The sequence below is a fragment of the Biomphalaria glabrata genome, chromosome 1 (genome assembly GCF_947242115.1).
Source record: "Biomphalaria glabrata chromosome 1, xgBioGlab47.1, whole genome shotgun sequence".
Classification (NCBI taxonomy): Eukaryota; Metazoa; Mollusca; class Gastropoda; family Planorbidae; genus Biomphalaria; species Biomphalaria glabrata.
The window spans coordinates 75,240,834-75,265,225 of record NC_074711.1 but is presented as its reverse complement, the minus strand read 5'-3'; the positions used below and the strand labels follow the sequence as shown (position 1 = coordinate 75,265,225).

General features: G+C 32.0%; 2 protein-coding genes across 5 annotated transcripts in view; one reads left to right on the top strand and one right to left on the bottom strand.

Annotated features, from left to right (window-relative positions):
- The window catches only part of LOC106077712 (uncharacterized), a 24,078-nt gene extending 4,671 nt beyond the window's left edge, over window positions 1–19,407 (top strand). For 3 of the 4 annotated variants that reach the window (XM_056014335.1, XM_056014349.1, XM_056014341.1), the window contains exons 2-21: window positions 634–685; window positions 940–1,008; window positions 1,118–1,178; window positions 1,626–1,709; window positions 2,641–2,733; window positions 2,844–2,945; window positions 3,349–3,410; window positions 3,795–3,879; window positions 4,126–4,212; window positions 5,097–5,203; window positions 5,723–5,903; window positions 7,085–7,225; window positions 7,317–8,332; window positions 9,684–9,763; window positions 11,166–11,279; window positions 12,304–12,421; window positions 13,407–13,649; window positions 14,690–14,834; window positions 14,925–15,069; window positions 16,595–19,407. In XM_056014335.1, the coding sequence (XP_055870310.1) occupies window positions 634–685; window positions 940–1,008; window positions 1,118–1,178; window positions 1,626–1,709; window positions 2,641–2,733; window positions 2,844–2,945; window positions 3,349–3,410; window positions 3,795–3,879; window positions 4,126–4,212; window positions 5,097–5,203; window positions 5,723–5,903; window positions 7,085–7,225; window positions 7,317–8,332; window positions 9,684–9,763; window positions 11,166–11,279; window positions 12,304–12,421; window positions 13,407–13,649; window positions 14,690–14,834; window positions 14,925–15,069; window positions 16,595–16,692 (3,083 nt within the window). In that variant the 3' untranslated portion in view covers window positions 16,693–19,407. The remainder of the gene's footprint in view (window positions 1–633; window positions 686–939; window positions 1,009–1,117; window positions 1,179–1,625; window positions 1,710–2,640; window positions 2,734–2,843; window positions 2,946–3,348; window positions 3,411–3,794; window positions 3,880–4,125; window positions 4,213–5,096; window positions 5,204–5,722; window positions 5,904–7,084; window positions 7,226–7,316; window positions 8,333–9,683; window positions 9,764–11,165; window positions 11,280–12,303; window positions 12,422–13,406; window positions 13,650–14,689; window positions 14,835–14,924; window positions 15,070–16,594) is intronic. The other variant, XM_013238440.2, reaches the window with a different exon arrangement.
- The window catches only part of LOC106077711 (acetylcholine receptor subunit alpha-like 1), an 86,125-nt gene continuing 80,107 nt past the window's right edge, over window positions 18,375–24,392 (bottom strand). The window contains exon 6 of the mRNA XM_056014361.1: window positions 18,375–24,392. Within this exon, the coding sequence (XP_055870336.1) occupies window positions 24,222–24,392 (171 nt within the window). The 3' untranslated portion in view covers window positions 18,375–24,221.

Genomic DNA, 24,392 nt, shown 5'->3' with positions numbered 1-24,392 from the left:
TTGGGAACCACTGCATGATTAATCAATAATAGCAATAATAATAACAGAGACTTTGTGTTTATACAAGTAGACATAGAAGACTATTTTTTTATTTCCTCACTTCCTGTTAATTACTTTCTCACAAAACATTCACAATTTACAACAAACAATGACTCAATATAAACAACATATTAGCACAATAGTAATCTAGACTAGATCTGTGCTACTGAGGCTACTGTGTTGTGTAGATAGATCATCTAGTCATCATTAATTAAACTCTGCTGTCTTTGGTATTCCTGGCTGATTGAGACAACCCATTGCATGTTCTAATAGTACTAGTAAAGAAGGAGCATTTGTACAAATTTGTGCTTGCTTTTTATGGAATAAGAAATGTGCCTTTATCTTTGTGCCTTTCTGATTTTTTTTTTCTATTAGGTTTTGGTTTTCGTATTTGTAGATTACATATATGGTTCAATATAAATATAATAATAATCTAAATCTAGATTAGTATGTAGTGCAGAGTGTAGTCTAAGACTTAGCCTTCTAAGTCTTCCAAATGTGGAAATTACCCTAGAAAGACTGATAGTGATAGTATCATAGTAGATTAGATTTATTTAATAGATATATCTAATTAAGATTTATTCATACTTACAGAAATGAATTTCGTTGTGACCTCACGTACAGCCGCCTGCATTGCTATGCAAAAGTAAGTTGATTATTAAATAAAAAAAAAACTCCATGATATTGAAAGTTTGAAGAGTATTCTCTCTGAATTAATAAAACAAGATCTAGAGTAGTAGATCTATAGTTTATAGTAAATATAGATTTGTACTTTATATTATTTTCATTTGATCATGTCAAGAAGTATTCACGGACAGAGGCATCACCCTTGTTTATCCTTGTATTAGCTGAAAAAGAAGACATATTTTCTGTAAAAAAATAATTTTTTTATTTTTTCAGGGACAAGTTACCAGAGAAACTTTACTTGTCGATAAAAGGAACTGTTACTTCTCTTAGTGATGTTTTAAGGTAACTAAAATAACTCAGCATAATTATTTTATTTTACTGTGAAATTGTAATTCTTGTTTTTTTTAAATACTTAACATTATTACAATGCAACGTTTTTTTTTTCCAACAGAGTGAAGAATGATGGGTTTTCTCTTATAGAGCTTGACAACTGTGTTCTTTTATTAGTAAAGGTATTTAAAAAATACACAAGTATTTAGTTATAATGAGGTCCTATAAACAGTAGAAATGCATTCCTGACTTATAAATTAAAACTATTGCATTTTTTTTTCATTTGTTCATTTAAGCCAACTATGTAAACTATTAAAGCTTTTAAATATTGTATTAGTCTGGGCCTTCTTAAGTCGGGTCCAGCTGTAACTTACATTTTATGACAAAAATAACGTCTAACACTTTTCCAATCACAAACAACTATAAACTCCCACTTTTCAGTAACAACTCACACTTCCTGTCTCATTCATTCCCGCCTATTTAAAAAAATAAAAAATTCAATTATTCATGATGCACACTTTTATCAGTGACATTTAATCCATCCTGAATTCATGCATACAGTAGTGGAGAAGGATCTACATTTGTTTAATTATTAACTGTTTTTAAAGACTCATTTTTTTATTATTCAGGACTATCATAAAGATTGGTTTTCAATATTACAAGTAAATAGAGTCTATGTTTTTAAAAATATTAGACTGACACAGATAGAAAAGGTATTTATACATTTTGTTTCACTAATTCGATAATAATTACTAACTATTATTATATTGAATGCACAACATTGTTAATTAGTATATTCAAATTGAATGTATTGGATTTAGAGCTCATGTTTTTTTATTGGATTAAAAAAGGAAAAAGTTTGAATCATATTGATTAGGTTTTAAGTTTGTACTTTGGTCTTCACCTTCACATATCTCTTAGTCTGTTGGACCCTTGGGGGAAGCACCAAAATCTGTTGAATGTCTCTCCATTTCTCTGTCTTTAGCTTTAAATAGAATCTCTTTCAATGGCAGGCCTGTCCATTCTTTTATGTTGTCTTCCCATCGCTTTCTCTGTCTGCCTCTTCTTCTTTTTCTTGGTACTGTTCTTAGTACCTTCAAAGAAGATCTTTGCGAGCCCTGATATGGCCATAGAGTTCTAGTTTGCATTTTTTGACAGTAGTTAGCAAGTCATCGCAGAGTCCAATCGTTGTACTAATCCTGCATCTAATCTCTTCATTTGCAACGTGGTCTTTGCATGTGATACCTAGGATCTTTCTGTGGCATCTCATGCCATTGCTAGGATCCTTGTCTCTAGTTCTGCAGTCAGCATCCAAGATTTGCAAGCATATAAAAATGTGGCCATGACCAGGGAGCATATCACTTTGGTCTTTGAAATGGAAATCATCATAAGAATTTTCAGAACTGGTGATTATTATTATTGTTATTGTGAAGGAGTATACTTAATGCAAAACAATTTTTTTCAACATCTCTGTGAATTGCAGAGAGTGAACCATTCTCATAGATTCAACTCATTTCCAAAGCCTTGTTTCTAAAAACCTTCAAATAAGATAATAATTAAAGCGTTTGAAAAGCCTTTTACTAATCCAGGGAATCTAAAGATAACTCACAGTGTTAGTAACTATTTTATGTATTTTTTTTCTAGGGAATAATAAAGCCTTGTCCAATATTCTATGTCTGGTGTTCAAGCACTTTAGTAGAAACAGAGTGTGAAAATATACCTGTCACAGATTTAAAGGTAGAGAACAACATTAACAGGAAGAATAAGTTTCTCTGATTACAAAACTATTGTCATGTAGGGAATGTGTTTGTATTTTGTAACTAGAATTTTTAACTTTTATTTTATAGGGCTGGTTACATGGACAAGGTATGAAAAATGGACTTATTGATGAAGCTTCAAGGCTTGAAGAATGTCAGAAAAGAATTAATGCGGACCTACAGAATTATCAAGTGATTTTTTTTTATATACAGAGCTTATTAGGCACAGCACTCTTTCTTACTATCCAACATTTCCCCCCAAAATAAAGAAATTTTATTTATTCATTTCCTGGACTAAATAATTCCTTATGAGAGGAAAGTCCACATGGTTAAAAACATTTAATCTTCTTTTTTTAAAACTTGTTCTGAAGTATGACATTGAGTTTGCACTGCACACTTATATTGTTTAACATTTATCTTTTCATTTTACATAAAGAAGACTTCCCCAACTTTGCTGTTTTAAGTAGTAACAAAGCATAATGATTTTGAGAAAAGATTTAGGACATTTCTTATTGTGTACTGTAACATCTTTTGTATGAGAATATTTATTTTGTCATTAAATTACATGGAGTTGTAATACTGTTCTCTTCTAAAGGGTACAATAACATGCTGTGATAAAGCATCTGTAGGTTTTTACAGGCTGGATAATAAAATAGGGTAAGTTGATACATCAGTTTTGTTAATGATAATTACATAAGTTAAATAAATTAAATCACATTTTTTCCTGTAAATGCAAAATTGGGTGATATTCATCTGATTTGTATTGGTAATAAATTAAGGCTAGGGAGATACACATAAGTTGCTGTCTATAAAAAAGTAAGCTGAGTTGATGCTCCTTTTGGTTATTTTAGAACGTCTGATTTTCTTGCGTTCTTAGCACGCTGTGAGTCATAGACTACCTACACAAAAACGAGAGAAAACTAAACTCATTCCACTTGCGCTGCCTTTGAAGGATCTTAAGTAAATACATCCAGTTTGCTCTTGATATTTTGAGTGAAAATAAATTGAAAGAGATTTTTTTACATTTCTTATTTCATTTAGATTGAATGTTGGCTTATCAAACTTCTGCAAATCTAAATTAAAGTTGAATGCCAAGGTTTCACTCTACAATGTGCACCTAATTGAGGTAGTATTTGTATGCTGTGCACCTAATTTAATTGAGGTAGTATTTATATGCTTTGCACCAAATTGATGTAGTATTTAAATGTAGTGCATCTTCTTAATGTTGTATTTATATTTACACTCATTTGATGTATGAGTATTAAAAATGAGATGTTTAACCTTGTGAACAAAAAATTAAGCAGCTGCAAATAAATTTGTTTGATACCTTCTACTTGTAGGTTGTAATTGTTGTTTGTTTCTTTCCATACAGGAAGCTAGTGAAGTGACTCTTGTCTGCTGTGCGAAAACAACAATAAAATTAGATCAACCAGATGATGGACAGAGCTGTAATTCTACGGTAAATTCTATTAATAGCCACATATAATTTCAGTACTGAAGGCACTATGCAAAATTCTATGACAACAGTTTCATGGTGTGTCATGGGAATGTGGAAGGATTAAAAAAAGATATTTACTATATATAGCTCCTGTTAGCAAGTATTTCACCACAGCGACCAAAATGGAGGTCTACAAAGCATGCGTTCTTAGCACACTACTGTATGGCAGTGAGTCATGGGCTGCATACACAAAGCAAGAGAGAAAACTAAACTCATTCCACTTGCGCTGCCTTCGAAGGATCTTAAAAATAACATTGAAAGAAAGAGTGTGTAATAATGAGATCAGGCCATCCCAGCATCTTTACAGTCCTCCGTTACGTGGATGTGATAAAACGGGATTTAAAATCAGTAAATATTGATACTGACCATTGGGAAGACATAGCCTTAGACCTCATTAGTTGGAGAGAAACAAGACCAAAAAAGCTACGGACAGTGAGAAAACATGGGCCTCAGCTCTAGAAGAAAAGCGTGTCACATGGAAAATGGCCAGCTCCTCTACCACCAAAGTGAAAGCCACCTTGACCTGCATTAAATGTGGACGGGAGTGTCTCTCCAAAATAGGGCTCCACAGCCATGTGAAAAAGTGTTCGAGATGAACCATTGTCATTCTATGGCTGAAGGAGGCCAATATAATATATTTATGATTAATGATAGCCTTAATTCTTTTTACTCAGCTAAATGTTTTACAACACTATAAGCTTCTTTTAAAACAAATTTAGCCACATGATGTATGGGAATATTTTCTTCAAACTAAATGTTGTATGCTATAAAAATTCTCTAAGTATCTCATCAACTAAGCTTTGAGGCTAAGTTATCTTTAGGTTTTCTAATTTCTAATTGTACAGAATATTCCTGATATTTTAGAAGATGTAGTGCTTCAGTACGGTCTGAATTATTTGGAGGTGGAAAAACTGCTGGCAATTTATGACTGTTTGTTATCAAAGCATAAAAAGTAAGGTATTTGTTTAATACATAGGATTGAATAAGAATTTTCTTTTAGGATGGCAACTAATGATTTGGAAGTTACTGTTTTTGAATGAATTATACATTTTTTAACATCTATTTTCTCTCAATCTTATTTTTGAAGAAACTTCTGTAAATTATGATGTAAAATTACTTTTAAGACAAAGTGCATGTGGTTATCTTGCAAGAAAAATTTTGAATTCTTTTAAATACATCTTAAACTAAAAGTTGTGGTTTATTTGATAACAAATATTATCCTTGTTAATTATAATTATGGTTTACTGATATTTGATAAAGTAAATGTTAAATGTGTTAATTGATTACTAAATATAACCTGGTAAGCAGGGTCCCATTATTACCTAACTATCTTTGATGCTTATAAATTAATGCAAATTCTTTATGACAAATTTATCACCCTTCAAATATAAGAAGCAAAATATGTGAATGTTTAACAATCAACAACTAATTGAATGTTTTTTTGTTGTTGTTTTTTTGTCATTTTTTTCAGTTGTAAGAAAAGAAAATATTTATTCTGTTTTTTTGTGTGTTCAAGATGCAAAATGAAGTCAGAGAATGCTGCAATCATGATTTTGAAAAACAGTTATTATAAAAAAATTCACCAAAGACTAAAAACAACAGCTTTTGATTGCTTTATATATCATGAATATTGTCCACAATCACAGTTTTCAGTAAGTTTGGATTTTTGTTCATTTTCTAACAAATTGTTTTTTAAGGCACTTTTTCAGTCTGTGTGAAAATTGTTTTTTTAAATTGCTTTTGTATAGCGTATCTTTCATGCCATAGCAGATACAGTGTGCAGTGGTCCAATCTTTCTTGTCGACATGTTGGGGCGGGGCACCTGGGTGAAGGTATCTGTACTGCCTTTAGGTACACAGTAAACACCACTCAGTTGACTTGGTATTTAAACTCAAGCCACCTTGATAGGTAGCCAAGCAGTTTATGCACTTGACCTCACATCCCTACTCATTAGTTTGAAAGCAGATCAGGAGGTTTGTAGGTTATCTATTGCATTGAACTGGATGTTTTTATTTTACTTGCCACTTTTGGGAGTTAAATAGGTGAGTTATGTGATGTGGTGTGCTAGACTTTGTGCTCCATTCTATTTTATTCAAACAGCTTTATAAGATTGGCTTCTACTATCAGACTTAAATATTTGTTATCTCTTTGTGCAGAGTTTCCCAAACTTTTTTTTTTTAATTGAACACTTTGTTCAATTGGAGAAATTAGCGGAACACTGCTAATTTTTTTTAGGATGGATTATTTCCTATTTGTTTAAATAAAAATGTAATAATTAAACCATATTCTAAATTTAGCTTTATTATTTATTTTAAAATATATAACTAAGCCTTTAATTAAATACATACAAAAATGTTTGAAAAAATAAGGTTGATTAACTTTGATGATATTGTGTACTTGAAGATCATATTTATTTTTATCAGGCTCGATATTGGTAAGATGAATTCTAAATTTGGTGTGGCCTCAAACCTGTTTGTAAACTTTAACTTTGTTGCAGCATAATAAGAAATCCTGCTGCGCTTTAATAGGCTGTAGAAAACTTAAGTACAATAACGATAACTTGTTTGAAATATTATGGTACTGTTCACATAAAGGATCCGAAGAACACAGTTTTGGGAAACACTGCCATAGTGTGTAATGGATTGAAGCTCACAAAAACACAGTGTAAGCTCTAACATTATTACAGAAAATGTAGAAGGTCTTTCAGAGGCCCAGAGGTATATGCTCAAATGCACACAAAGTCTAACCCTTTCTGAAATCTCTGTTAAGTATTAGCTAAAAGTAAATAATGTAAAAGAAATAGAGCTACATGTTTAGATTAATATTTCCACAGTTATCTAGGTCTCTTGTTCCAGAAGTGTTTTCTTTGGAAAATCTAAGTGATGAAGACTCAATTTTTTCCTCTTTACCGCCATCTTGTTATTCCAGCGATAGATACTTTAGGTTTTGGACAAGTGGAGGGCCTGAATCAAAAGTAAGTCAGGATTATTTTCTACACATTAACATCAAGCAACTTTATCATTGTTTTATAGTAAATGCTTTTTTTTCTTTTCATTGATCCTCAGATTTTAATTGGCAGCATTCAGACTTCTTCTGGTGGCAATCTTGTGTTCAGTGATGGCAGCCATACATTTCCTCTTATATTGCTACACTCAAGTCTGAGTAATAATACAAAATCAACACAGCCGGAAGCTCATATGTGTTCAAAGGCATGTTCTAAACCTCCGTCATCAGGCTCACATTTTTTGTGTCCCTACATCACTTCCAGCCATCTAAATAAACTTATCTGTGTTCAGTATTTTATTGTAGTGTCAGAGGACTTACTTAGCTTTAGTACAATTGAATCTTCCAATGCTAACAACACATTGACTTATTTGGCTTTTTGCTTGTGTGACGCTTACTTACTGAATTCCTGCTCATTAGTCAACAAGTCTGACAAGGACGAAGTGTGTACATGTTTACCTATGCTACAAAATGATGTTGAAGACAAGTTCAGTAATGTGATCACCACCCAAGTCTATGTCACAGAGAAACATGCACTTAAATTGAAAACAGTTTTAAATACTCAAAGCTCTTTTGATGTTTTGGGCTATGAGTTCTCTTCCCTTAAGGATTTGTTCAATGCTTTCTGCAATTTTCCAAACTCTATATCAAAGCAGCAGAACAAAATCAACTCTGAAGAGAATCATCGGTGCAAGCATTTAGAACAGGCTACTGCTGTGGGGGCAACATTAAATCATGGAAATAATTCTAAATTTGGGTCAAGTAAGTGTGTGACTAAACCCAATCTGGATAAACTAAAACCCATTATTATTACATTCGCAGAATGTTCCTTGTATCCTTTAATTTTGCCTGGACATGCCTATGAATTCAGAGTCCGAAGAGAGCCAGGAGAAACAAATGTTTTTGAAACAAACTTTGACAATAATTTGCTGCAAAAGGCAGCTACTCATTCTAAAGTGAGGCTGCGCGTTGTGGCACCATCACATATGACTATACATAAACTGTCATTACAGAGCTCATCACAACCATTCCTACATCAAGAGCAGTTGTACTCTGTCTCTGAAGTCATAGCTGAGGGGTAAGGCAATAGCTGACATAAGTAACTCTATTTTATACTATGCTAGCTGTAACCTATGCTTTGCTAGGTTGAAATACTTGGCATATTGGCTTTTGTCATCATTCTATGTTAATTCTAGTAGCTCTAATGGATGTTATGGATTATGTTCCTACCATATATAGCAGTTTGAAAGGAAACTCCATTCCACACTTTAGTCTTCACAACTTACATATGTTGTTTAGTTTGAAATGAACTTTTTTTTCTAAGGAATGGCCTACATATACTTTTGGGTTTGTGAAATTTAGTAGCCTTAAGAAGAAAATTCACTTAATTTGCTTCACCTTTGGATCAGTTCCAAAGGGAGGCCCCTTTCCTCAATTTAGTCTTCCCCTCTCCCCCCCCCCCCCCCCCATTATTTTTGAACTCATCAGTTGTAGCAGTAAGTAAAAGAAAGTTCCCCTTTCAGACCTTGTGGTCCATAGGGCAGATGATGTAAAGGTCATCTGATTCTGTGGCCTATGGTTAACGAGGGTGTCATGTGGCCAGCACAATGACCAACCGCCTTTACTTTTCCCCCTACTAATGTCAGGTACCCATTAGAGCTGGGTGGACTCAGAGGCGGCCAAAGATCCCGAAATTAAAAATCCCAGGATTCGAACCCGGGACCCCATGTTCAGAAGCCTAGTGCTTTACTGCTTAGCCACCGCACTTCCAGTTGTAGCAGATTATAATAAAATATCTCTATTTAGTCTCCTCCCATGTAACAGTCCTATAGGGACACAACACAATTTCTGCTTCCCACTTTCATCTACACAATGACATTTCTGTGGCTCATCATTAGTTCAAGGTCCTTATCTGTAAAGGAGGAGTGGGGTTAATTTATGGTTCATTTTTCATGTGAGGAAGCATTTTAGCTTTTTTGGAAAACCTTTATCCTAAGTATTTGACTGTAAAGGCAGCACGGAAACCTTCTTCCAGATACACTCCCCCCCCCCCAACTGATCCACAAAAGAGATTGAACCTTAGCCCTCTGAGCATGCTGTAAGCATGAAAGTTGTGCCATACAAAAGCAATTAAAAAAAATTTTGAAAATATTTTTTTATTTTATACAAGTTTATTTCTATAAATGTCTCCATCCGAGCTAATTCAGCTAGTTTAGAAGTTACCATTGAACAAGAAATAAAATTCAAAATTCAGTCACAGTACATCAGAAAGTTTCTGTATTTATAGCAAAAGTATAGAGTTAATATAAGTGATTTATTAGGATGATTCAAACCAATAAACTTATTTAATAATTATGTCATACTTTTAAACTAGATTTGTAATGAAGATTATTAATAAAATATGTATATATAAAAATTCTTTTTAAAAGGTTTCCCCAGTCTGTTGTTTCATTCAAAGCTGTGATAGTATGTTTTGACTTGAGTCCATCATTTTCATTGGGAGCTTATTGTAAGTAGCAACACATTTGTATTTGCTTCACTAACCATTGCAGAGGATTTCTTTGTTGTTTATTTGTTTAAATTGATTTCAAGGTTCCAATCACTTGTGGAAACTGGAGAAAACTCATGGAATTAAAAACAGATTAATTCCTGAATAAGGAAAAGTATGCAATGTGACCAAATAAAAATCATTTTTTACAATGAAAAAAAAAACATACTTTGAATTTCATATTTTGTTCTTAATTGACACCACTGATGGATCGCCCCCTACCTCTTCTATTTCCAAATTTAAAAAGTTAACAGCTGGAGCAGTTCTACAATATGTCAAGTAATCTAGGAATCATTTGGTCAATGTAAAATGGAGACACTGGGTACAGGTTGTTACATTTCCACTCAACTGTGCCCCCCCCCCCTCTTGCCCACCATGACTAAGTTATAGGTGATAGTATTGATTCTTTTCTCCTAGCACCTTGAGCCTACATTGTTTTAGTGAACAGTACTATACAATTATTAGTATTATGATTTGTATTATTATTGATTTTGTATAAGGGGCCTGGAAGCGGTAGAGATGCTTTCCCTCCTCCCTGCTTTCAAATCAGGACTGTAAAATAATTACGCAACATTAATAAATTCTACATTTTTTTTAAATTTTGTAATTAATTCTTCCAATATTGCCCAAAGTTAAACTTCATTTTGTACAATTTTTCAATTTGATAAGAAGAGGATTATTTGATATTTAAATGAAAATATCTGATTGATACTTTTAAAAAATGGAGCTGATTATTATTGTTGTTTAAATCAATATTTTTGTTCTGTGTTACCCAATATTGTAAAACAACTTTTCTCCAGGATAATAAAGATATTTTTTAATTATATAAATATTATTTTAATAATAATAATGATAATGACTGAGCTTGTCTGATGGAATAATGCACTCACTTATTAATAAATTTCTGAAAGTAGGCTAAATCTACATGGATTTGTTGGTGGTTGTTTGTGGTGATGTAGACCTCTCAAGAAGATCACTGGTTCAACTAAGTTATTAAAGTAATGTTCAAGATGTTGCTATAATTTCCAAAGTCCAAACTTGATAACACAAGGAAAAACATGCCCATCATGCTCAAAATCTCAAGCATAACTCTCTTTAGTTCTGTAACAGGCCAGTTATAATACAATTCTGGTGATATCTAACTTAGAGCAGAATATGATGCTGGTATGTAGCTCTATACCTTGTCTAAGCCAAGACTAAAAAATTCTATTTCAAATAACCCAGTTTTAACATTGAAATATGCAACAATTTAGACTGCACTAATTCTCTGTCAATCTAGTCTTTAATATTTATTTCATACCTGAGAGTTATTTACTGACTCTTTTGTTGACCAACACTTCTGTCAAGTCATTTTTGTTTCTAGGTAAAAAAATTGAAGTGTCAGAGTATTCTCCCCTTGATCCCAGTGCTGCTGTTGCTTTTACATCTGTTTACATGGATGCTGCTTACTCACCATGCAGTCTAGGGCTGGTTCCAGGTACAGAGTAAACATTTTAGTCTAGGGCTGGTTCCAGGTACAGAGTAAACATTTTAGTCTAGGGCTGGTTCCAGGTACAGAGTAAACATTTTAGTCTAGGGCTGGTTCCAGGTACAGAGTAAACATTTTAGTCTAGGGCTGGTTCCAGGTACAGAGTAAACATTTTAGTCTAGGGCTGGTTCCAGGTACAGAGTAAACATTTTAGTCTAGGGCTGGTTCCAGGTACAGAGTAAACACTTTAGTCTAGGGCTGGTTCCAGGTACAGAGTAAACATTTTAGTCTAGGGCTGGTTCCAGGTACAGAGTAAACATTTTAGTCTAGGGCTGGTTCCAGGTGCTGAGTACTCACCATGCAGTCTAGGGCTGGTTCCAGGTACAGAGTAAACATTTTAGTCTAGGGCTGATTCCAGGTACAGAGTAAACACTTTAGTCTAGGGCTGATTCCAGGTACAGTGTAAACACTTAAGTCTAGGGCTGGTTCCAGGTACAGAGTAAACATTTTAGTCTAGGGCTGATTTCAGGTACAGAGTAAACACTTTAGTCTAGGGCTGGTTCCAGGTACAGTGTAAATATTTAAGTCTAGGGCTGGTTCCAGGTACAGAGTAAACATTTTAATCTAGGGCTGGTTCCAGGTGCTGAGTAAACACTTTAATCTAAGGCTGGTTCCAGGTACATGATAAACACTTTAGACTAGTTGACTTTTGCTTACTTAGCAAAATAAAAAAGTCAGGTGGGAAAGGACGCTATAAGTTTGAACTGAGCAAAAACTTTTCATGAAACTAAAAATGGAAATGCAGTTTCTGTTTCAAAGTAGAGAGAAATGGACTGATCTACAAGTATATGAATCCTACTTATTTGTATAACTTAAACAGCCTTCACTATGACCTATTAAACAGCTGTTAAAACATTTACCAAACTTCAAATCCTAAATAGTTCATATTCTTTTGTGTGTGAATAGATTTCAATTTCGTTTGCAATGTGGCATTTGAATAACTTGAGATCTAATTTTGACTTTGTTCCCTTAGGGGCTGTTGTAGATTTTTATAGATTACAAAGAAAGGTATCTCAAAAGGGCAATGTCTACTTTAGATTTGTCACCCTGTCTTCAACAACAGTGATCAGCTTACAGAATAAAAATGTGAGGTTAGTTGTTAAAAAGTTTTAAACAAAATGAAGGTATTAGGGATTCAAAAGCAATACAACTTATTGATAGTAGTTGCACATCCTTGGTTCAAGTCTTGGTTGAGATTTCAGGTTGGACTACAAATCTTTCCTGAATCTTTTCTAATTATAAGAATACATGAGAGATAAAGTTCTGGTCATAAAACATCCAATTACTAGCTAGATGAACTAGTGAATGTATTAGGCTATGCTCATTACTGACATCCATTGCTTTGGCATTACAGATTATAGAGAGCGTTCACATATTTCTTCGTACATTTCATATATAATAATAATAATAATCTTTATTGTCCGTAAGGAAATTTGTCTTACAATTTGTGCATTAAATCAAGCAAAACATTGTAACTAGAAGAAAACAAAATGTACATAAGGTATTTTGTTATTGGTCATTGTGCTGACTGTAAGACCAGCTCATTGGAAACAGTTGTTACTTCCCTGGCATCAAAGTTCTTTGAGTTTCTATTTTAGTGTATGTGCATGTTGAATGAATTCCTTGAAAGATTTGTACTCTAGGCCTGTAATATCTTTATGACAAACAGTGTAGTGTAGGTAGTGTAGGGAAGGTAAAAGTGTCAACCATTGATATAGAGATAGATAGATATGTAACATCTTTTTTTGGTCTCTAGTTGAGAATTGTAATACATTAATTGTACCTAATGGTCCACTTAAGATTTTTTGTTCAGTTGAAACATAGAGATCGACTTCATACTTGTTATTGTTCTTGATGATATTATGCTTATTATAATTCTTATAATGAAATGCAGATTCTAGATTTGAAATATGGGTAAGAATCAAGAAAGTTTATGAATAGTAAGTTAGCAGTTTTAAAATGAACAAGAAAACATTCAGTTTTAGTCTCTTTTAATTTGTTTTAAATGAAATAATTTCATTTCTTATTGTTGCTATTTGCAATGTGAATTTATTATTTTTTTATTTTCAATGTCAGGAAAGCTGCAGCAGTTTATTTGACTTTTGATAGTCTGACTAATGTGCCAAAAGAACTACTGTTAAATCTCTGGCATGAAGGTCCAGTCAACCCTCAGAAGCTGTATGAGATTGAATGCAACATTTGTATGTTCTTCAGACTCACCGTCAAGGTTGTGTGCTCAAAGTGTAACTCTGTTTTGGTGGAACACAAATGTAAAGGATGTAAGGACCCACAGTCCTGCACAGCTCAGGCCATTGCTATGTAAGAACATAGAAAGTGTTGCTTGAATTCTTAACTTTTCATTTCAAGCTTCATGGCTTCATTGATGCTCAGTAGAATACTTATTTTTTACATATACATTTTTGTTTTAAAAAGTTGGTAACCACTGATTGAAATGTTTCCAGAGATGCTCAGTAGAATATCTTTGTTTTAAAAGTTGGTAACCACTGCTTGAAATGTTTCCAGAGATGCTCAGTAGACTATTTTTGTTTTAAAAGTTGCTGCTTGAAATGTTTTACAAATGTAAATGTTCCTATTGTAATGTAGTCAATAATGAATAAATGAATAATAAACATAACTATAAATGAATGAGTCAAGCATACAAGGTTTATTAAAATACGGGATACAATTTCGGCACTATTTGTATATGTATGAAACAATACATTCCATGTTTCAATTGGAATAAATGTCCAATATCTGAATCAATGAATATAACCTGGCTAACTACCTTTTAACAAATGTCATCACAACTATCTTACAACTCCAATTGAACTTAATAGTATCTCTAACAGTATAACAACTGTACTGTCACTCAACTGGACATTAATTCAAATGAATCTCAACTATCCTCCAACTCCAACTGAATTGAACTGAAACTTTCTTTCAAGCTTTGAGCTCATTTGGCATCAAGTCAAAACTTCTTAGAAAAATGGAACATTTAATATCTTTTAATTCTGACCTTAAGTTAAGTACAACTGGGTCAGTTACAAAAAGTTAGCAAAAAAATTATCTTTATAAATATTTGTAGAAAATTGTTTGTTGGATATGCTCAATGTCAAAACTAGGTTACTACATTCATTACAATCATAATTTATTTTGTTGATTTTGTCAATGTAATTACAATAATACATTTTTTATGACCTGAAAAAAAAAGCAATATTGAGAAAAACAATGAGTGAATATTGCAGATTTAGACTTTATTAGGTTTAAATAACATCACAAGATAAATAATTGTAAGTTTCTTTTAAATACAGAACAATAACAATGAAATAATAATTTCATCAGTTTCTAAAATGTTTCAGAATTCTGATTGATGATGGCACTAGCTCCGCCAGTTGTAAAGTTTCCAATCCTGAACATGTCCGTCAGTTATTAACTCTGACTGAGACTCAATGGGACGACTTGCTGGAAGTGGCTAAAAAAGATGGAGAACTAATGGTTACCAAGGTGATGGCAGAAATGTTTCTAAATTTTTTTCTTCCGATTGTAAATAAGTATCTTTGTATTGTATTTTAAATGTCTTTGTTTATTTTTTAGGTCTCAGGGAATACAACTTCTCCTATCATCTGGTTTCTAAGTAATTTAACAAATTCAACAATGGTACTCAGGTGCTGCAGATTTGTGGTCAGAATCTATAAAAAATCTCCATGGGCCAAGATTTTAGAAGCAGCCAACATCTCAGGTCAGTAGAAAAGTTAGGAGCTTGTATTCTACAGAAATTGTTAGTTGTAGTTTATGATAACCTTTTTTTTTTCTTCTTCAAATTTAAAAAAATGTTCACACCCGAGCAGTTTAGATTCACCTTAAAATTTATTTGATCTGTTTCCATAGGTTCAATTTTGAAGATATCATTTTTATCATGGTGGTAAACATTCATTAAAGGTTTTTCTATTTGAATTTAATTTTCCTTGTCTATCTAGCTGTTATGGTACCTGGCAGGGGAAGTAATTGTGTTGTTTTGCTTATCCCATGACACCAAAGAGCAGGTGAAGAGGACATCCTCAGCATCTTGTACAGCACCAGCTTGATTAGCACTTGACTTACTGTTCCAAAGTCTGCCCCTGACTTATGCACTCATTTTATTTTTACAAGTGTAACAAGAATAAACATCTTAAAATATAAGAGAATATTTATTATATGAATTTAAAATGGGTTTGCTTTAAATTGTTGTAGTCTCATGTTATAATTTTGACTAGCTTTTTTAGTCATTATCACTCAGGTCAGACTTCTTCAATGCACATAGCTCGTACTTTTAGGGAATATTTCCATTATATTGGTGACCTTTGTAGATATGTCCCTTTTCTAGTTTTTATATTGGTCATGATTGCTCATACTATGATATGGCAGTTAGAACATGTATTAAATGTGAGGTATTTTACTGAAGTCATTTCCATTATCTTAAATTTAGTGAAAGTAAATCTGTAACTATCAAATGCTATGCAACTTTTTTTTCCTATGAAAAGTTACTTATTTTCCTTATTTTAATTTGTAAAATATATTTTAAAAAAATATTACACATTTTTTGGATGTTCCTTCAGATTTGAAGATAATTACATTCTAACCCAAACCTCCTGCAGGAGGATGGTGGTGGACAATTTTGATACCTGGGACTATTTAGAATAATTTAGACCAATAATCAACAGTCCATAGTGCATTGTTGTAAATATCTATAGAGTCTACCAAGTTGTCAGTATATTCAGAGGGAAATCCCATTCTTTACTATACTTTAGAATTTGTTCTGTGCATTAAGAACAACTTCTAAAGAGCCTGAAGTTTGATAGTCATACATTATTTAGTTTGTGTGAGATAACTGATTATAGTTGTTCATAAAAATGTTTTCCCAAAAATACATTTTTTAAATAGGAATACAAAACACTTAACTCTTTCAAAATTTTGTAGAGATAATTAACATTTAAATTATTTACACATAGAAAAACCACATAGAAATCCTGTTTTTAAAATTACTTAACGTCTAAGTAGAAATCATTTTTTTCAGTCTCTGTACTGCTCTATGGGCAATCTGAACATGTAGTTTAAATGTCTTGAGGATTGCAAACTTCTTCTTGACATTCAAGATCCATGATATTTTTTTAGCAGCAAAATTATTACAACTTATTGATTTTATGAGACTCTATATTGACACAGAAAACAAATTCAAAGAAATTTCAAAGTTGATAAATTAAACATTGGAATTTTGTTTTTTTCAGATTTACAATTAAGAGAAGAAAGAATCGGACAGAATGTCTTGTATACACATAGCCCTCCATTACTGCAAGTAGAATGTTTGGCTTTACAAAATTGTTAGATGGAATTCATTTTGCTTTGTAAAATTTTTCTTCTTAAGGGTATGATTTGACTCTTTCTCTCCAGAATAATGCTTCCATCATCGATTTGAAATGGCTTTTTCAGTCAGATGATACTAGCATCATCAATTCTTTGAAACTTATTTGTTTCATTTTTTTCTACCAAAATGTTTTTAATTGCTTTAAAAATCAATCTTCAATAGTTTTACTTTGTTAAACATCCAGATTTTTTCTTTCAAAATGTTGGTATGGAGTACGGTTTAAAGCGGGACGATTACACTTTCTGATTTTTTTTAGCACTCTTTTTATGATGGTAGAGATTTGGGATATTAAGCTCAAAACTTTCCTTCTTATTGTTTTCGTAAAGGTGTTATTTATAAAGTATCTTCGGACTCAAAGACAAGCCTTATTGTTATGATTATTATTTATAAAGTATCTTTGGGCTCAAAGACAAGCCTTATTATTATGATTATTATTTATAAAGTTTTGTGTAGATAGAGATAAAAATATTTTTTGATTCAGATCATAAAATATTTCCTAGTTCTAGGTGACTTGTCCCCATTTAGTGACGTTAAAGTTTACATTTCATAATCCAATATTAAAATAACTTATTGCCCTACAAATATTTTATTAATTTGTTGTATAAAGGTCATACCAAATATAACAATTTCTGATAACAAAGAAACAAAAGTTATTGAAGCTTAATCACAACATGGTAGGGCATAACCAATGGGCCAAGCAATTAATACTGTCAGAATGTGGACAATAATTATGGAGAGAAAAAGTTAAAATATATTTTTAAAAAATATTTAAAAAAATGACTTAAAAGAATATAATGTGGCATGTTTTCAATAAGTTTATGGAAAGTTTCATTTTATTTCTGGATTTGAAGTAGTCAACAGAACTAAGTCCTAGGTTACAATCCCAGACCTAACTAGATGACTTTGATAGGACTGAAGGTTTATAGAATGGTATTTTATAAATGTGTCAGACAAACTACTGACGCTTCTCTAATGATGCCTGATGTTCAATCAAAATACTTGGATTAAATCTAAACCTCTTGGCATTGTCTGTTTGCATGATGTACATTGAACAACTGTAATGAATATTATGATCAAGGATTTTTTTTTTTGCTGTGAAAATTTGTTTCATGTTATCTTATCTTATATAGTACAGACGTTACTTCAAAAAAGAAGATGATGTTCAAGTATTTAGGCTTCTGAGTAGATTATTCTTGGTTAGAATCTTAGTGGAATTAAGTTTTTTCTTTCATCATTGAATAATCATTGGAATTGTACTTCTTAATATTTATTGATACCAACATGTGTTTATTAGAAAGTGATAAATTTTATTTCCAATGCTAAATCAAGTACCATTCTTTAATAGCATTTCTTTTGAAATGATTGATGATGAAACAAATTTAAATTAATCCTCTATGAGTTCATTATTTAGTTATCTAGGAAAGATAGTAAGGAATTCAAACATTATTTATTTATTTATATATTATGTTTTTTATTTTATATAGTGTACATACAAAAAAATGATCCATAAAAGTAATTGAAATTTTTAATTTAATTTTGTTGTTGTTTGTCTTTAAAAGCAAAAATCTTTATATATACATATTCAATTGACATGAATACGTGTTCCAAGCATAAGAGAAAAGAAAAGTAAGAAACACTTGAGATTATTAAGAAACCAATAACTTCAATAACTTTATTTATCTAAAAATTTTCATCTTCAAATGTGTCAATACCAATGTAATTCTTAATAATTTCTGGTCAGAGCCAAGCCTCTGACCTGCATAATGAATTGATATTTACAAGCAGTGTAATGATAAAAAACAAACAAACAAGATCTAAAACCCTGGTGAGGAAGGGTGTAACATTGAAGAACTCATGAACACATATGATCAGTTCACATTACCTAGTAGCGGGTGTAGCTAAAGGTAGTCTATGAGATGTATCATCAATAACAGTCCCTGTGCGACTTTATTGTTAATATCGAGCTCCCATGAGAATTATAGCTTGATTTAGGTATTTTAGATCAACAGATCAGTGTTAAAGGTGTGCTGGCACGTTCGTCCAGAGGTACATTGGCCCCTACTTGTAGTGCCTAGGTTATTAAGTATAACCTCCAGTTATACAATTAAACTAATGTATGCAAAACAAGACTTAACAAAGTCGCAAGTAAACATATATACAAAGTTTATTTACACGAGTAAAATAAATGTGTAAATAAATGGCCATCAACTCATAGGCCTACTCCACACAAAATAAACTAAAGTTTCACATTCAAAAATAGTATGGTACACCGCTCTAGTCATATAATATATACACTATCGTCACATTCTGGGAATCACACATCAGTGTAGAAAAATGAAGGTCACAGGCCTCAGGTCAATATACACGACCACTTTTGGCCACTCCAGGGTCACAGGCTTTAGGCTGACACAGCCACTTTTAGCCCCAAAAAAAAACAACAAAAGGGTCATGATGAACAATAAGCTTCAGGGAAACCTATGAGCCTACAAGCTTCATAGAATCCCACTTATAGACATCCGTTTGGTAAAGCCTATCTTATGATTCAATACAGGTTGAATCCCTCAGAGACAAGGCTATAAAAATATGTCACATTTGGGAGTACCCCAGGATGCAGAACATCAGGGTAAAACATACTGCCTGGAAATCATTTGAGGCTATATCTACTAATCAATACATGATATAAAATACAATAATGACTAAAGATATACTACGCCAAAAGATTTCCAGAGCAGTGCACACTTCTCCCGAGTACCCCAAGACACACGACAACTAACAGAAAAAATACAATGGACCTCATTTACCAATCGTAAACAAACATTTAGCCACGTGATTCTCTATATCTTCTATACAAATTACGTCATACATATTTTTCATTGTTTTATCAATATTATAACGTGGCAAAATGTGCTTATTTACAATTGGTGAATGAGGTCCATTCACAACACAGGTCCAGCGGTCAAGCTGGTAACTCAGGAGCAAGTGGCAACTAAACACGGTCTACATGCCCTTATATAAACTTCGTAAGGGGAATCACTCCTGTCTTACAATTAATCAAAAATAGTTATTTCCCCATTATGTCACAAAGGGCTTGAAATGGAGGATATTATTGCTAGGTAAACAGTTTGTTATCTGATAGGAACCTATCTTGGGATCTCAATTTATTTTTGTACTGGAATAAAAAGTTCTGTTTTTCTAGCTTTTTAAAACCATTTTTCCTCTGAGTCCAGCTATAAATAAAATGTTGAATTTCTGAAGGAGAGGGACGCTGCCTTTGTTGTATCAATACTAGATGAACTCATGCAATGATATTCTCTAAGGCACTTGTTCATTTCATAAGAGTTCATGAATCAAAACATTGTTCATATAAGTCAATAGATCAACACAATGAGCACAAGTGTCAGAAGACTTTGATTCACCTTGATTTTTGACGCAATTTCTAAAACTTTTCAATGAGTTCAATAAAAATACAAAAGGAAAGATTATTGAAACAAATAAATTCATGAAAAATGCAAATTAACAAATAAGTTTGAAAATTTTTTTCTTCATTAAAATGTTTTCAATGAGAATAAAAAAAATTGTAGGTAAGTAAATGGTTCTAAAAGCTAATTATTCACATTCAAAAAATAAAAAGTTACACTTTCAAATGCATTTATATGACCTCCTTCAGTTGCGAAGCGACTATGGATCATCTCAAGGAAATGAGATGAATGCCTGGGCATTAGCTGTGATCGAAACCTTTTAACTTTTTTTTCACTTTTTAATCATGCTATGAAATGTTTGTGGTAATAACTATCAATCTTCTTTCTCTTAGACATTATTACTAGGTTGAATCATTTTTTATCCCAAAATTGACCATGACTATTGTCTATTACAAGGACAGCAACTAGTAATATTTTTAAAAAATCAAACCCTACTTAATGTTCAATATAGTAAACTGTATTCAAATGTTCGCCTATTAGTATGATAATCTAACCAACTTAGCTAACCACCCATAAAACAAATAGTCAAACATAGATATTTTAGATATAGATCTATAAATGACATCTATACTAATTGAAAATAAAATGGCCAGCAATTTTATTATACTTATTTCTACATAATGTAAAAACTGCAATTTTATTTAATTCAATAGTTGATGAAATGATTATTCAGCATGAATGAATGTGTGAAATTTCAACTTAGATAATAAATGGTTGTCGAAACAAATGATTCAACTTTCTAATCATCACATCCCAAGGATTCACACATACTTGTGGTAGATATTTCATGAAATGTACATATCCTTGTTTATATACTGTATCATTGAAAAAATACAAATGAACAGAAAGTTAAAACTATAATTAATGTTATGCTATTTCATTATTATAAAATGAAACAAAAAGGATTATCACCTATAACTATAAAGTAAAAAAAAAAAGTCAAATGTATTTCAAATTAGATTCCGGTATGGTTTTGTACAATTTGAGTTTTCATCCAATGTTTTACTGTAAGACAAAGTTTAAGTTAGCTCTTCAATTATTAAAAAAAACCCTAATGAAACAAAAGGGGACAGATTGATGTTGCGATTCCTATTGCTATGATAACTTTGGTCCATGAAATCTAGGCAAGAAGGGGCATGAGGGAATGGGGATGAACATTACTCTCAAACTAAACTTCAAATAGTAGAAAAATAGTTTCTTAAGAGCTAAACATATATCTAGATACAAAACATGTACAAAAACTTTTGAGGCTTTAAAATTATAAAATAGAATTTCTAAATAGTTTTGACAGCCTAACTAAAGAAATCTTGTTTGATTCCCTGGTAATCTGTATTATGCTTTATGCAAATCTCAAGCTATTTTGTTTCGTATCAGAAGAAAATAGGAAGGATCTATATTTCTTCCCATGAGTAGGTGTGGATACCATGTATACGTGAAAGCTATTTCATGAAATGACATCATTATACACTGAATTAGATAATATTGTTTTAATAAGTTTAGATTTCATATTGTGTATATTCAATATTACTTTTTATACACAACATTTTTGTTATTGAAAGTTTTAAGCTGTATGGAAATGAAACATTGTGAATTTGTGCGTTTTGTTGAAAGATGAACATTTATGCTTTACAATTCAGTTACTGAAGTCTTTTTCTTTTTTTCAAATAGAAGTTTGGAACAATTTAGCACCTCTGCTTTTAATGCTGAATTGAAAAATAAAAAAAAAATTAATTAATTTCTATTTGGCTTAAGAAGTGTTACTTTGAGAAACATTTGCAATCATTCTGTGGCAGCTACTTTAAATATCATGTTATTTATATCATATTTAATAGTGATCAAATTGATTTCCTTTAGAAAGATAGGCTATATGTCCTATCATAAAGGCTCTAAATAAACTTTTCTTTTATACACAAACAGAGTAAACAAAAACCAAAATTGTGTTTTTAAAAACAAATTGAAAATAACTAGATTTTTAAGTAAATGTTTTTTTTTTACTAATCTCACTGCCCCCACCCCCCTCCCGAAAAAAAATCCAATATATATTACTTTCTCTCTCTCTATATATATATATACATGAATGTATATAAATATAAGTATGAAATAAGACTAACCTCTTCCTTCACTCATCTATCCCTTCATCCCTAAAACCACTCAACTGAATGACACAGAAATCATGGACACAGTTTGTCTTTTCTTTTAGTTACTCACAAAAAACAGTTTGGAGATAAATTTGAAATCTTACCGATGACCATTTGTAATAATTTTTTGTTTTTTCCCAAAATGGCTGCAGCAAAGCAATTATTTAAAAAAAAAAAGGTCAGAATTGAAAAAGAACCAACCTAAACCAAATTGATACTCTTCCTTTCTTATTTTTAACCAATCTTACTTAGACTTAGATCCTTAAAAATTTGGGAGCAAGTTGTCTCAATAAAGATCCATCACTGGCAATGTATGAAGCCTCTTCCAACCTAGTGTCCACTGCTCTGAGGTCCTCCATGAATGTGTGGTGCCAAGTGCCCTGTTTGCACTTACCTTGTATTGGTCTCCATGTCATTGCAACTATTGGTATGCGTAATTCATTCTGTCAGAGGACATGTTCCAAAAACCTCATGCAACAATCGGTCACAACCTGATTACGTAGTTCAGCAATGGATTTCTTTGTTTGAGACCCGATCTCTGTAACTGACCCCTTAAATCCGTCATAGCAATTTTTGTTGAGCCACATTTAGTCTATTCTCAGTTGGTGCATAACTCATTATTGCAAAGCCTATTGAAAAAATCTGACATTTGCTTCTCCCTCTCCCAATATATGAGGAAAACAAAAAACAAGAACATTATCAAAAGACTGACAAGTGGCTAGGAGGAAGTGGGACAAAAATATAATTAAATCAAATTTTTGTGTGTGCTTTGGTAGGGTATGAGAGATCTCTTGTTTGAATATTAAAAGAATTGGTTTTAGAACATCTTGGCATTTTCAAACAAATTTATATCATAAATCAGGAAACAATGGGTCTAATTATTGAGTAAAGCTAGACATATATATATATATATATATATATATATATATATATTGTCAAAAAATAGTCTAAACTTTTTTATTGAAGCTTTAAAAAGGTGTTTTGGAATCCACTTACTAAAATTCGGCCCTGCCTATATGAATTTGACTAGCTAATTTCATTTAATCTAAATGTCATCATTTATACATTAAATGCACTCAAGGTTCTACTTACCAACAATATATTTTTTTTAAACAATTGCATTCATATTAGATTGCTTGATTGGTTCACAATCTAATGTAGTTTGACCATAAAAACAAAAATATAGAATCAACAAGGACAATACTTAGAACAAACCACAACACATACTCTAGTTATCTACTGTTAGCTATAAATACACTTGTTACAAATGACAGGGGGATGTTACCCTTGTTCATGAGAAGCAGACAGGAAGCAACATTCCTGTGCTAGTGTTAAATCCAAAATATTTCAAGAATAAAATGATCTGTCCAATAAAAAAAAAAACATTTTGCACTATGGGAGCCCATTATGAGCTCCACTGAAGTAAAGATTTTATAAAAAAACAAAACAACTAAACCCATAATAATAAAGAAGCTTGTTTGACCGAAATTTAGAGGAGTAATACTTGAGTTAGTTGTCCCTTAATGATGACTATATTGAAAGGATATAAAATATTCAACTGTAGCTTATCACTTTTGTCAACACAATGCTCTCATTAAAATTGCCAATCTGTAGCTACCACCATCACTGTCAGTCTTTAGCTACCATCATCACAAAATTTTTATTTCAATATAGACTAGATTTTAGTGGAGAAAAGCAAATACAAATTATAACATCATTATTAATTGTTACTAAGCTAAATGCATTATGGTGAAACAAAAACGACAGAAAGAACAGCCCAATGTTATATTGCTTTTAAAACAAGAATTATGCATAAATATGATCACAAAATTAGCCGAATGAAAATTTCGTTCCCATCATTCTCCTTGCTTTTCTAATATAGACAAGTATTGTTTGGGTCATACCGCTTGATGTGCTTCCTTGCATCATAGAGGGAAGGCGCATACAGAAAAATGCTTAGAGTCCCACAGAAACAGGCTGTTGTAAAAATGTAGAGGAAGAAGCGATCCACAACCATTGCTATATACTTCCAGTCTCTTTCCTC